The sequence below is a fragment of the Anser anser genome, assembly GCF_964211835.1.
Source record: "Anser anser genome assembly, chromosome: 10".
Lineage (NCBI taxonomy): Eukaryota > Metazoa > Chordata > Aves > Anseriformes > Anatidae > Anser > Anser anser.
Genome location: NC_139730.1, coordinates 9882459 through 9896686, shown reverse-complemented (window position 1 = coordinate 9896686; position 14228 = coordinate 9882459). Strand labels below are relative to the sequence as shown.

General features: G+C 38.8%; 2 protein-coding genes across 7 annotated transcripts in view; one reads left to right on the top strand and one right to left on the bottom strand.

Annotated features, from left to right (window-relative positions):
- Positions 1-2337: 2337 nt before the first annotated feature.
- Positions 2338-13170, bottom strand: SAXO2 (stabilizer of axonemal microtubules 2). 5 transcript variants are annotated; one of them, XM_083849624.1, is made up of 6 exons: positions 13033-13111; positions 12504-12771; positions 9110-11261; positions 7442-7621; positions 5979-6181; positions 2338-4972 (listed from the first exon to the last, which is right to left on the bottom strand). In XM_083849624.1, the coding sequence occupies exons 3-6, from the start codon at positions 9121-9123 to the stop codon at positions 3990-3992; spliced, it is 1380 nt and encodes a 459-aa protein (XP_083705750.1). In that variant the 5' UTR covers positions 9124-11261; positions 12504-12771; positions 13033-13111; the 3' UTR covers positions 2338-3989. The 5 variants fall into 5 exon arrangements, with proteins under 5 accessions (XP_083705750.1, XP_083705751.1, XP_083705752.1 ...); XM_083849625.1 differs by lacking the exon at positions 12504-12771 and having other exon boundaries at positions 13033-13119; XM_083849626.1 differs by lacking the exon at positions 9110-11261.
- The window catches only part of EFL1 (elongation factor like GTPase 1), a 71878-nt gene continuing 70765 nt past the window's right edge, over positions 13116-14228 (top strand). The window contains exons 1-2 of one of the 2 annotated variants that reach the window (XM_083849619.1): positions 13116-13236; positions 13447-13548. In XM_083849619.1, coding sequence (XP_083705745.1) covers positions 13458-13548 — 91 coding nt within the window. In that variant the 5' untranslated portion in view covers positions 13116-13236; positions 13447-13457. Of the gene's footprint in view, positions 13270-13446; positions 13549-14228 lie in introns of both variants that reach the window. The other variant, XM_083849618.1, reaches the window with a different exon arrangement.

The following is a 14228-nucleotide window of genomic DNA, read 5'->3' as shown; positions in this document are numbered from 1 at the left end:
CATCTTGATTACCCAGAGATTTTTTTATAACTGCGATTTTCACAGTAGCTATGCTTTTATTCCAAGGATTATTCTATTCTACCATGTCCATAATTCTGGGAGTTTCAAAGCTAAGATTAGTTCTTATTTTTGACAGTTACCAGACAGATTCTCAGCTTTGCACTGCTGTTAAGAGGCAGCATAGATGTTACCTGACTGAAAAAGTGGGAAGGAGATTTTGCCGAGATCCAAATAAGTCAACTCTGACTCACTGAAATCAAGAATCGCGATTCTGTAAAAAGGTGGAATAACGCTATGTTTCTTCGCCAGGCCTTCATGTACTACACTGAGCAGAGCTTGTTTAGTCAACAGAACAGCTCTACGTTTTATACTTGGATGATGGCAATAGCTATAGTAATAAATTTTGTTCAGAATATCCAACATGTATAATAGTCTTTAGAAAGAAGATTTCCGTAAGTATTGTAAGTTGAAAATGCCTAGCAAGGAAATAGTGTTTTAGAGTTATTCTAGGGCGCAACAACTCCAAGCAGAGCTACAGGCTGGGAGATGAGTGGTTGGAAAGCTGCCTGGCAGAGAAGGACCTGGGAGTACTTGTTGATAGGCAGCTGAATATGAGCCAGCAGCGTGCTCAGGTGGCCAAGAAGGCCAACAACATCCTGGCTTGTGTAAGAAGCAGTGTGGCCAGCAGGTCTAGGGAAGTGATTGTCCCCCTGTACTCGGCTCTGGTGAGGCCGCACCTCGAGTACTGTGTTCAGTTTTGGGCCCCTCGCTACAAGAAGGACATGGAGGTGCTCGAGAGAGTCCAGAGAAGGGCAACGAAGCTGGTGAGGGGTCTGGAGAACAAGTCTTATGAGGAGCGGCTGAGGGAGCTGGGGTTGTTCAGCCTGGAGAAGAGGAGGCTCAGGGGCGACCTTATCACTCTCTATAGGTACATTAAAGGAGGCTGTAGCGAGGTGGGGGTTGGTCTATTCTCCCACGTGCCTGGTGACAGGACGAGGGGGAATGGGCTAAAGTTGCACCAGGGGAGGTTTAGGTTGGATGTTAGGAAAAACTTCTTTACCGAAAAGGTTGTTAGGCATTGGAATGGGCTGCCCAGGGAGGTGGTTGAGTCACCATCCCTGGAGGTCTTTAAAAGACATTTAGATGTTGAGCTTAGTGATATGGTTTAGTGAAGGACTTGTTAGTGTTAGGTCAGAGGTTGGACTAGGTGATCTTGGAGGTCTCTTCCAACCTAGACGATTCTGTGATTCTGTAGATGGTAACACTTGCAAAGGGGCACAGGTCTATTTCATTTTCTTTTTGTCACCAACTCATTCTTTCTCTATAGTCTTAAAAAAAAAAAAAAATGACATATAGCATAGTGCATGAAGAGCACTTTTGGAATAGCTATTGGATCCACGAGTAACTTCCACTTTTACATTTTGGCTTAGCATGACATCATAAAATACTCTTTTAACAGCTGTTATTTTGAGAAATATTAGTTTTCCAGCCTGCTGTTCGTTTTCTGTGCATTTCAATATGTTGCTTATGAAAAAGTTGACCTTAAATATTGAATACTGTCTAAAGGTTTATAATATCATTTGATGCTTTTCCTGGAAGCGTAATCTCTAGGGTGTGGCTCTTTCAACTGTAATGTAATAAAGGCTGTTCTCTTTTACTACTAAATTTAGGGGAAAACATTAAGTGCAAAATGAAAGGGAATATGCTCCCTCCTCCCAAAAAAAAATCTTCAAACACATTTGCAGAGGAACTGTTAAATGTATCTCAATATGCCCTTCACTTCCTCTCAGAATGTTTTGTGCTGTGCTGGTAGGTGGCAGCAAATGCCTACCCATGTGTTTTTGTTTTTGTTTTAATTTATTTAATTTTTTTGGTGGGGGGGCAAGTGACTTAACTACGAAAACAGCTGTGAATATTACAAAAAGCATCTGGGGCTAACTCGTAGACCCTGAGGACAAGCCATTTTCAGCAGAACACACAGGCATGCATAACTTCACGGATTCAGGTTGCATTTCTCAATGAGTCTTTCTTCCTCCCTAGAAAGGAGAGCTGGGAGAACATTAAGAGTTTCTGTAAACTTCTCACAAGGTACCTATATTGCATGTAGGATATAGAGTTGGGCAGGTATAACTGTGGGATGTTTTGACTTTGTTTCTTCACTTGTGGCTAGACAGAGAATCACTCAATTTTCGTGAAGAAAAGGTATCTGTACCTTCTGAGGTACAGAAGGATGATAATGAACTGGACTTTGTCCTGTCCTGCTTTTAGGACATCACAGCTTTACATTGTTTTTACTTGTGCCCAATCCGAAACATGTCTATAAGCTGGTGAAATGAATAATCTTCAATGAGAAAAGTTTAATTGAATTGTTGCTTCATTAACAGAGTAGACCATATTACAAAAACATAGTACAAAGAGAGAAATTACCTAAAAATAACCAATGCTCTAATACCGTCTAGAGCTTTGTCATGCAATGCTTTACACGCAGCTAATATGTTCAGTTCAGGTTTTTTCCTTGTGTACAATCCAGTTCCTGCTTTCAACATCTTTCCATCACTGATCTTAGTCCACTCATGGGTGATTTGGTTTATGAAATACTAGTACATAATTATTCAGAACCCAAATGATTTTCTTATACCAATGCGTACAAGATGTGCAATACTGAAAAAAGCCATACTGCAGTACTGTGATAGCAAATGATAAATACTGTTAATCACAAAAGTATTTATTGGGACTTGCTTAACTCATGAATATAACAGGACTGAAATCAGTTCATCTAGATTTACCAAAACCAGGAAAAGACATAGGGAGAAAACTCTAAATAGTTTATACAGAAACATAATCATTATGTATACAATTTCTATTAAAATTTTGTTTCCTTCATATTTGTCACAAGTAATTTTTGAAGAGCAGACAGTCTGAAGCCAGGCTCTTGGTGGTGCATCTCAGTTGACTTTGTTTGTTTTAACTTTTACATTATTTTTTGTTTTTCTACATACAACTTTTTAGTTTTTTTGCCATTTTTTCTTTAGACTGCCTCTGCAATGAACTTTGGCAGTGATAAAAGGCTGTTTAGCTTTACAAATGAGGTAGCAGGATCAAAAATTGTTGTGGATGGGTGTTAAGTTTTTGAGCCTTATTCTCCTTTCTTTCTGACCATCTGCATTATAACTTGAAAAACAGCCATCTGTGAAATCTCTTTGAGAAATTTGATTTAATTTGCACACCAGGTTTAAAAATTACTAGGGGAAGAGACACATTTAGCATGTCCAAAGCTTTGTATCTGGCAAATTAGGGGTTGGAGTTTATAGACCTGATGTATGTCAAAGTGATTTCATGTATATGTACAGAAAGAGCAAGGTTACTTTTTGTTAATTGCTATCAGAAATTACAATGTGACCTTTATACTCTGAACCAGGTGGAAGAAAAGTAACAATGACAAAACAAAACCCAGGTTTTTAGAAATGCCTAGGTGGCATAAAATGCTATCTCATAAGATAATTTGGACCAAAAAAAAGGTAAAGAAAAAAACGAACTTGTATCAGATTACTCAAAGTCTTAATGAGATGAAAAACTGGGATGAATTAGTTAGCATTATGGCTTTATTTGCTCACTATGAAAAAAAACACAACAACCTTTTATCAAAAGCTTTGCCATTTTGCAAAAACAATCATTTGATTTGCAGGAGATCAAAAAAAAACATATAAGCATGTTGAGATGGAACATGATTAAATCTGGGAAGTCAAGAAAATTAGAATGCACAGTCAAAAAAGGGTAGATTCCATGTAAGAATATTCCTACAAAACCAGGCAAATCTTTAAGTCTTCTAGTAAACTTTTGTTTTTCTTTTGATTTTTATTAAACTATCAGCTTAAATGCTTTTAAAATCAAAATTTGCATTATTTAATTCCCTTTTAATGTGATTTAAAGAAAAAGAATTAAAGATCTCAGTTGTTTCACCAGGATGTTCAGAATATTACATTTAAGTATTATGACACAACAGCTACTTCCTTTGGAATTTGATTACTATTTAACTCACAAAATTCAGGCGTAAGCTGGCGGAAAAATTTATGACCATGACAATCTGTATTTACATACACATAACCTGGAGGAGATGGATAATTTGCTGGGCACATCTCCTGTTTCTTTGGAGTATATTCTGTGCGATACATGGTTTCATCTTGAAAATGGGCTGGATTAGGAAGAATAACTTGTACAGGTTTGAAACTTTGTGCTGGAATGATCTGATGTGGTATGTAATGAGATTTGAATGTAGTTAAATCATAGAATTTCCCTGTGGGTTTCGGAATTTCCTGTTGTTTCTTAATAATTTCTTGTTGACAGATGTCCCAAGCTTTAAAGTCTTCCTTCATAGTAGTATTCCCTTGGAAGGGAGCATTGGTTATTCTTGGATTAGAAATTGGTCGTATGGGGACAGCAGGCGAAATCTCATGTTTTACATAATCAAGATGGCTTGTGGAGTTAAAATCCATGCTACCTGGGGGAGGAATGTACTCTTTTGTTTTGCGGACCTCAGGCAAGGAGACCAACCATGGCTGAAAACGATCCTGGAATTCAGTGACTCCATTAAAATGAGCATTGGATATGACTTTTGCTTTTTCAGGCTTGCAGCTTTTAGCGAGTGGCCCAGCTAGCCCTTTAAAATCACTCCGATGGGTTGTGAGATCTTCAAAGGGTTGGTTGTTTGGCCTGTACTCTTCTTTCAATTTCACAAATTTTGGTGCCAGTTGATGAGCAATATAAGAAGTGCGATGGCTCGTAGTACTATCAAAAGGCACATCTGAAAGTTTGGCCATGCATGGAGGTTTATAACTTTGTCTGGGATTCAGTTCCCTAGGAGCAAAGTCATCTTGAAATGTAGTAGGATTTCCAAACTTCTCTGTAGGTGGATGGTATATATGGTCCACCTTACTAGGTTCCCTTCTTTGAACTTCCCATGACCTATAGTCATCTTTAAGGCAAAAACAAAACTTCAAAAACTTCAACAGAAATAGCATATAAGTCTTATTACTTAGGAGCATGCCTTTAAAATTAAACCAACTTCTTGTACTAAACCTTGCAAACCAAAGGAAATGGATGTAAGTGAGAATGGTAATATTATCTGTGTGTTTATGATATGATAAATGTCTTCTATTATTGGTGTGATAAAAGCAGACCAAAAAAATGTACAATGCCTTATTTTGACAACTTCCTCGAGAAAAGAGAAAATGTTACATGTACCTATTAATTTCTCTCCTCTGTTCGTTTGCACCAAGCATTCTAACTTCCAGTTTTAATAGCTGTATCTGGTTCTTATTATCTCTTGCTATCTGTATCTTTCCTCATCTTGATTTTCATCCTTGCAGCTCTAGTAGATCACATCATTTATTTTTACATGCTTTTAACTGTGGGTCCAATGCAGTACATGTAACAAATTGAGTTACATATTTTATATATAAACTTTTATGCTTTTATACAGAATATCAAAGTCACTTGCCAGCATGACTTTAAAGGAGATTTAGTGCCTTTGTACTGACACTTGTAATAGGAAAACTTCTGTCAAGACAGATCATTAATAGGATGATATGCAAGCTACACAATCCAGGAGAAATAAATCTAAAATCAACTTTTGACCTACCCTGTGGAAAAACACTGTGCTATCTGAGCTAAAACTATCTGAAAAATATTGTAACTTTAATTACAATCAACTTATGGCTGAGATAGCCTAACAGGTGTATGTTCGTTTCTCTCCTTCTACCCCAAGAAACCCAGAGAAGGTTTTTTCTTTAGAACCCATAAATGTCAGCTCTAAACAACTGGAGTGCTGAACATATTAAAGCATTATTGCCCACTTTCTATTATGTTTTACTCTCTAGCCCAAACTAAGAAATCCAGTTTCACATTGCCAATGTAGATAACTCAGAATAGTACTTTCATCTTTGCTTATTTCTCTGTCTAAAGGCAGCATATACTATTACCTTGATATGTTGGTATGGTATCCAATTTTCCTCCCAGGGTGTGTTTTCTCTCTAAAGGTCTTACTAATGTCACTGGTTGTATTTTATGAGCATTATAATCTTTCTGGTATGTGGTTCCCAGTTCTCTCTCTCCAGTCTTTGGTTTATACTCTTCTTGTACACAAAAAGGTCGTCTCACGGTATCATATGGCAAATAATCAGACCTGAATTGGGGAAGAGGGAAACACTTGTTAAAAATGTCTTTTTAACAAGTGATGCAGTCATTCTTGTCGCTTTTCCATTGTACGGAAAAACAACAACTTGCAATGTTTACTCTGAAAAATCAATCAATATAATATGTTAGAGGGTAACAAGGAGGAAAGGAAACCATACTACATAAATCTAGGGTCTCTGATGCAGCCTTTATTCAAAGGTTAAGGTGATAAAACTTCTTCAACACTCCAAGTCTTGTTCCCAGATTAAAAATATTCTTTAAACTATTTGAAAGGAGAATAGAAAAAGTTGCTATAATTTTACAAAGAAATGATCCAGAAAGCAGAAACAGAGCAAAGATCAAACTGCCACAGGTGTTTGACAACATTTGGCAACGTTTACTAATTGCATGAGGAGAGCAGAATATAAACAGAAAGAACATTTATTTCACTGTGGATCTCATGGATCTTTTTTATACAGGCATGTTACATAAAATGGGTTTATATTATATATATATAGGTGTATAAACAATATATGTAGTACACAAACAGCTTTGCAGAAGGGCTTTTGACCTTTCTCTGCATGTCCCTTTTGCTTTTTTATAAACAGAAATGAAGTTTCACCTGTTGCCCATAGTGCATAAATTAAAACAAAGGAGGAAAAAAAGGTTATGCTCCTGTCACATTATTATTGTTAAGTACTGAATGAGTGCTCTGTTACTAACTTTTTGAAAGATGCTTTTTAATTCTGTAAGCTTGATGTCAGAATTTGTGCACTGATGGGACAGACCAACTGAACCCCTTTACAGTTGGTTTTCTTCAAACTCCTAACCATTTAGAACAGTCTGAACAAAACCAAATCTCTGTTTCTTTTTCTAAAATGTTTCATTTTCCCTGCTACCTCAGATATCCCACAGCTATCCCACAGAAATTTCCCCACTTTGTCATGCTTTTTTAGGCTAGATTAGACCTAGATTCCTAAAACAGGCAGAACAACAACAAAAATTTGGGATCACCTATACAGGTAAAAGATGCAGTACAGAATGCAAATCTTTCTGTGTGTCTGCTTCACTATTTTTGATGATCTTTTGTGGTCAATGTATTTCTACACTCAAAATGTTGCTTTTAAATACACTAAAAGAATAAGGGATTCGATGACTGTGTTTTGAAAACAATTTCAATACAATATTCAGTCCCCCTCGCCCCCATTAAAAAGAGAAAGTAAGAGAAACTTTATAAAGTAATTGTAAAACATTGGTTTAAAATGTTTACTTAAATGTTGTAATTCCTTCCATTTTCCCACGATGCACTTGGTACTCTTGTTTTGGCTTAAGGCTCCGGGCAGGAGAGATGTTGCTATACTTGGGATATTTTTCCACATACTCTGTTGTGAGGCACGGCTGTTGTCCATTATCATAAATCCTTGTGGGTTTATGAGGGCAGCGATGGCGCCTGGGTAAAACACATCAGATGAGATCATTTTGAATAATTTCATTCAAGGGGAAAAACCATGTCCTATCTACTAGGAATGAATAACAAACAAGGAAGATTGAACAATGTCAGTAGCTTGAGTTTAAAATCTTTTCTGAGTGACAAAAACACAAAATATTGTGCTAATGGTACAGGTCCCAGAGCATGGTATACTAACAGTAATTAGCAGTATCAGTGCACCCCTTTGTACAGAATACAGAGGATGGATGGAGTTGATGTCAGCCATCTAGACAATGCTACCATCAAGATGCTTTCCTCTCTTTTTTTTAATCTCCAATGATATTACTACTTTTACTTGTAGAAATAAATAACTCTTCTGCTTGCTCCTTTGATAATTGTCTCTTTTTTACTGTTTTCCCTGTCTCTTTTTTTACTGTTTTTTAATGTATTAAAAGTTTTAAGGAGAAAAGCGGCGAGTTCGGGTCGTTTGTGGGCATTCCCTTCCCTTTTCCTTTGCAACTGTTCCCCCTCCTACTGTTTTCCCTCATCTCTTATCCTTTTATATCTATGCACCTACACTTCTTTTCACCATAGCTCTTGATTTTGACTAACATTTTAGCGGTGGGAAATCTCACTTGCATTTCCAGCACTCTGCTGGCTATTTCTGACTTTCGAACCCCTTTTTTTCCAAGTGCTGATTAAATCCACTATCCCCCAAACTATTTTTTTTAAAGTGTTGACATCACTTTTTCTTAATAGGTGTTATTTCAATTGCACCTGATTGATAGGTGTAATAGCTATTTTAATGACATCATTGTGTTAAAAGATGATAAGAAGTATATAATGACTTGCATTAATTAGTTTTTTATGCCTTGTTGTTTTGTGTAAAATATGCATGAAATTAAAATGCATGTGTTAAGATTTTCCAGGCAATAAAGAAAACATTAGACCCATTTTAATTTTTATAATAGGCACTTGCATCTCCGTGGTAGTTTAAATTTCAAGCATAGTTTTAATTTTTTATTTTGGCTCACATGGGATTATTATTTAATCTCTCCTTTAAGGAGATAAGTAATGAAAGTTTTTTCTCCTACTTGTGGCTGATAATTTGCAATACTGGTTCAGATACAAGCACAGGGGAATAACAGGAACTAAAGCACAACTTTTAAAATGAATCTTGGGAAAGTCTGTAAATTAAACAGAAAAATAACAACAGAATTAGAAGGGTAAAAGTTTACAGCTCTTGCTGGGTGCAAATTCAAGTTTCAGTAAGCCAGATACGCAAGGAATAGTTCAAAAGTCTGCAGAGAAATTTAGCTAGCACTAAATATGAAGTAGAAAGAAAAAATGAATTAAAGCAGGGTAAAATAAAATACAGAAACAGGTATGAAGGACAAGACAAGACACTGAAGTCATCTGGAACTGGAGATCCCTAGAGCTGTTGTTACTTTGGGCTGCCTGACTTTGTCAGCTGAGGAGGGCAATAAATGAGGACCAAAGTAGCCCTACCTAAGAAGGCGCATCCTTTCAAAGCCTGGGGTGCTTACTCCTTTCCAATCAAAGTCAAGGGACAGTCAAGTAACAATTGAGAGACCTGTTCAGAACACATCAGGAAAAGTACAGGAAAGGCAGGAAAACAAGGAGATGAGAGCGCTATTTCTCAGCATGCTGCTTGCTTGCCACTACATTGTCCATGAAATTCAGCTGTTACCATAGTAATAATTTTCTAAGTACAAACACGGCATGCTGTGTCATACAACATTTAAAAATAAGGGCTAGGCAAAGAAACTATTGAATATATTTTGAAAGCCAGTTGAAATACATGGTATCAAATCATTATGTTCTTTGCATATTCAAGCATACAGTTTAAACAAGTTTGAAATAAACAATGCTCATCTACAAAAACTTCATTTTTGACAATCTTTATTTTGCCATAAGCCGATCCAGAAGACCAATCACCAAACAAAACACCTCCTCTGCTTTGGTATCACAGGACTTTACAGACTGAGCTGTGACTGTTGTCTAAGCAATATTTTCAGAGCATCCCCCCTGTTGCTGAATGAGCATGCTACGACAGGGACAGCAGAAAAACAATTCTTTGCAGAGTGAGCCTGTAGCTCAGCATAAAGCTGAAGTCTGGTAAAGCAATCTGATGTTCCTCTCCAGGGAAAGAAGTCTTTGTAACTGCTTTAGAATTCATTAATGAATCGAGTGTCCTCGATCCAAGTAATTTCTAGCATATGAAATAATTCAGAACAGCCCCTAACTATGCACAAAATTACTTAGGTTCTATGGGACTGTTCTGGAGGGTCCTACATCCTCCTTCCTGTGTTGTGAAAGAACTGTCAGTAGGACAACATCCCAGAGTAGATTTTAGGCTTAAAGACGCTGTAAAATTGCCTTAATATAAATGCAAGTTAGATTTGAAGAAGAGATTTGGTTGTGTTGTTTTTGTTGTTGTTGTTTGCTTCTTTTAGTGAACCAATAAATCTGCTTTTGGATTGTCTGGCTTAAACCAAGTTTTCATTTAGATAGCAGCTACCTAAAACTGATCGCACAGGGGCATCGCAGCTCCCTAGAGACTCTATGCTAAGAATCATCAATCAGAGAAGACAAATTACAGCTCTGACAAATGAAATATGTTGCTTGCAATATGCCCAAAACTCCTCAAGTAACTGGTTATTTTAAATGCCTTACTTGCAGTTATCTTAATTTCAGCCCCAGAGTTACTGATATTCAAATGGCTGTGGTGCTAACATGCCTCCCCCCGTGACTGACAGATGCCTGCTTTGACGGATTATTATTCTTTCCCTTCTTTGAGGGAGACTAATTACTTACGACTTTCATAATGTCTGAACAGAATCTCAGCAAGATAAAATTGACAGCCTACTGGGTCTCTGGTGCCAAATGCTATTGCTCTGATTATTTTAACAGAATGATGCTGAATTTCACTTACGTAGGATCTGGCACACGCTATTGTTTTTTTATACAGTGCCAGCAAGAGCCTTGAAATTTTCCCACAGAGCATTTTCCTCCAAGAGAATTAGGCTAATAATGAGAGACGTTTTAATGCTTATCATCATAAACAACTTATTACAAGAAGAAAAATCTCATTTTTTTTTAACTGCTGATGTACATGCTCTGGTACATAGCATGGGCTGAAAAGACAGAAGTTCCACGTGGATGTTGTATTTTTTGAGGGTTGTCTGCTTTCCTAGTGTTGACAGGAGACCTGATAGATTTTAGTGGGTTTTCATGTATTTGTGTTATCAGACTGAAGGTTTAATATATCCCCTATTTTAGAAAATTCTTCCTTTTAACTTAAATTTATTTAGGAATCTAGATTCTTAAGAAAATTACAACAAAAATGCAATAAATGAGGAAGAGCTGGCAGATAAAGAAGATAAAGCAGTAATTTATTTTTATATTTCAAAACTACATTTCTGTGCTCTTGCACGTCACAATTATATGTTATGGTAGACAAATACTATTTCTGAGTACAGACTCCATCTACCAAGGGGCTTTATTCTTCCTTGGGAGGCCAGATTTGAACATCCTTTATTTGCTGCCAGGCGTTTCTATTGGGCCAGTGATCTGAAGCCTGACTGTACTTGCTAGCAGGGGGAAATTTTCTCTTGTATGAAGTTAATGCATTTGGAACCTATGGGAAATATGAAAATAAAAATATTTCCTTCTCTTTATGGATCAAACCCAAGTAAAACTAGCTCGTGCTTTCTCCACATTAAAAATATACCACTTCTAAAGAAATAGATCTGGAATATCTTAGGAAACAACATAGAACCCAAGCGTTACTCTGCATAATACAGTTATGAGAGCATTTTTGTGGTTTATTAAAAAAAAAAAAACAAAAAAAAAAAACAAATAACCAGACTTATATCTTTACCATAGCAGCCTGAAAATGTTTGTCGTACAACATTGGTAACATCGTACGCTACAGCAGAAGTCTTAAGCTGATGATGACAGAAATTATGACAGTTAGTAAAACTACAGAAGTCCCCAGCACGGGACGTGAGAAGTATTGTATCTTTTGCAAACTGATCTTTTAGCACGCTCAGCTTTGGGTACACTTCCAGTGTCTTTTGGCATTGCAATTATTTGTTGATTTTGAAAATGATCACTAACTGAGCACAGAAATTGAATCAGTCTAAGGAAAAGGAATCTGAATAGATTCTTAAAAATATTTAAGAATGATTTTATTACTAAGAATTTAAGACTGCAAATCCAAAGTATGCAAAAATGGCACTCAGATGTGAACTTTTAATGAGTGAATTATGTATGTCACAATGCAAAAAGAATGTAATTCTGGAATTGCGGAGACCCTTTCCACTACCTTGTAAAAAGCCGAATAAAGTTCTCTCTTACTGACTTTCCTCCCTCTCATGTGTAAATTTCTCAGTGTTTTTTTTTCTTCTGTGCATAAATAACTGCAAGTGTGACCTGTTTTAATATTTAGAACGAAACAGTATTTATATCTCCATTAAATTTCCAAATAACTAATAACAATATACAATAACAAAAATAACAATAACAAAATAACAATAATTTGCAAATAACTAAATGATAACTTGTACAAAACACTAATGTTTTTGTTCCCTTTGAAATCTCTTCTTATGTGCACTGCAATATCCAGGTAACGGTGCCAAGCGACCAGTGTTCCCCTGAACACAGAAACTCCATAGCTATGCCCCGGCAAACACAATGCACTGCCTGAACCAGGAACGGCTGAGGTTTGTTTCACTGACTACAAAGACGTCAGCGATGTTTATTTTAAACCATGTGTTTTGTGAGTGTTTTATTCAATTAGTCGAATTCATGTCATTCTAGGGGGTCTTTGATTTGAGAATTTTCAGCTGAGTTGAAAAACGTACAGTGAGGGAGGTACCTGCTTGGTCCTGAGATAACGGCTTTTGGATCTGTTACTTGCCCACTTTCCTGCCACGAATATTGCACGATGAGAGGATTGTTGAAGCAGAAAAAATGCCTCAGGTCTTCAGGAACTACTCGGGTCTCATGCGTGCCCTCAGGAGTGACACACGTGATACTAGGATGAATTCTCTGGCATGTAGGGTTTTCCGTTCATTTGTTGTTAATATAAAAGACTGAATCCTTGAATGTGGTGATCGGATGACAATTCCAGGACGATTACGCTTCTGGTTTTTGAAGCGGACACAGGGACGAACGTGAAAGCACGAAGAGTGCTGACCCCAAGCCCACAGACCCCACAGCTGAGTTCTGCAGGGTGCCCACCAGCCGTGCCCTGGGGACCCCGACCCGTGAGGTCCCGCCCCGCAGCACGCCCCCGAAACCCGCCGGCTCCCCGCGGCACCCCAGCTGCCCTTGCTGCCGGCCCTGGGTCCCGGTACCAGCCCCGGTTCCTCCCCTCAGCCCTCCCCGGGGGCCGCGGCGCTCACCCGCAGGTGCAGATGGCGCACAGGCAGCGCGGCGGCGCCATCTTCCCCGCGGCCGCCGCGGTAACCGTGGGGACGCTCCATGGCAACGGCGTCGCGCCGGGAGGGCCCCGGCCGGCCTCCGTCCGACGTCACGCAGCGGGGGGCGGGAGCGGAGCGGGAGCGGAACCGGAGCGGAACCGGAGCGGAACCGGAGCGGGCTTCCGGGTGCGGGCGGTGCGGGGCCGGCAGGGAGCTGAGGTGGGGGGGGGGAAGCGCGTTACCTCAGGGGGAAGGGGGAAAGGGAGGCCGGGGGGGGGGGAGGCGGCGTGAGGCGGGCGCCTGTGCCCCGTGAGTGGGCCCGGTCACAGGTTGGGTAATTAGAAAAACGTCGCCTCGCGTGTCGTGTGTCACTTAACTGCTCCTCTGCCTTCGCAGGGGCACCAGCCATGGTCCTGGCCGGCGCGGGGAGGATGGCGGGCCTCCAGAGGAGGACGGCAGGGATCAGGAATATCTGCATCTTGGCGCACGTGGATCACGGTAGGACGGGGTGGTGGTGGTGGTGGTGGTGGTGGTGGAAACCCGGGGAGCTCGGCGGTGCTTTGGGAGGTGGCGAGGTGTTTTGGGCGCTCTGGTTTAAAGCAGTATGTCTTCTTTTGTTCGGCTTTAAGCTGGTGTAATTCTGACTCTGAGAAGTAAATTTTGTCTGTTGCGCGTTAATTTCACCCTCGTGCAGGTTGTCCTTTAAGCACTTGAGTATTTAACAACTTGAAATAGCTGAACGTTTTCCATTTTTATAATGACAAATGATGACATAAATACGTGTATGCGTTAGGTGGTCTATTTTATTTCTACATTTACTTAGTGGAAGTGTGTTATGTAGGTGAAAGTAATAAATTTTTGTTTTATGACACCAATCTTTTGTCTAATTACATGATATATTACAGTTCTGAAGTATGGTTTGCTATTTCTTTTACTTTTCTGGTTACAGCAGGTAAAGGCACACCTGCTCTGAAAAATAAATTTGTTGGCACCTAACACATAAAGTTGAGTCACTTGAATTTTTTTTTTTTTAGGTTAGTTTGTACTTTCCTGGCTGTTATTAATGTTGGTAGAACACAAGATGTTGATGAATGTTTCTGTCTCGGAACACTAGATATTGTCACTATTCACGGTATTGTCACATCTTTTTCAATTGTCTGTATTTATTTAAACTAAGT

Coding starts and splice junctions, on each gene's coding strand:
- SAXO2 (XM_083849623.1), bottom strand. CDS start 13,073: ATGGCGCCGCCGCGCTGCCTGTGCGCCATCTGCACCTGCGG. Junction 7,622..13,032: donor TGCGCCATCTGCACCTGCGG/GTGAGCGCCGCG, acceptor TGTTTTACCCAG/GCGCCATCGCTGCCCTCATA. Junction 4,973..5,978: donor TACCATACCAACATATCAAG/GTAATAGTATAT, acceptor TTTGCCTTAAAG/ATGACTATAGGTCATGGGAA.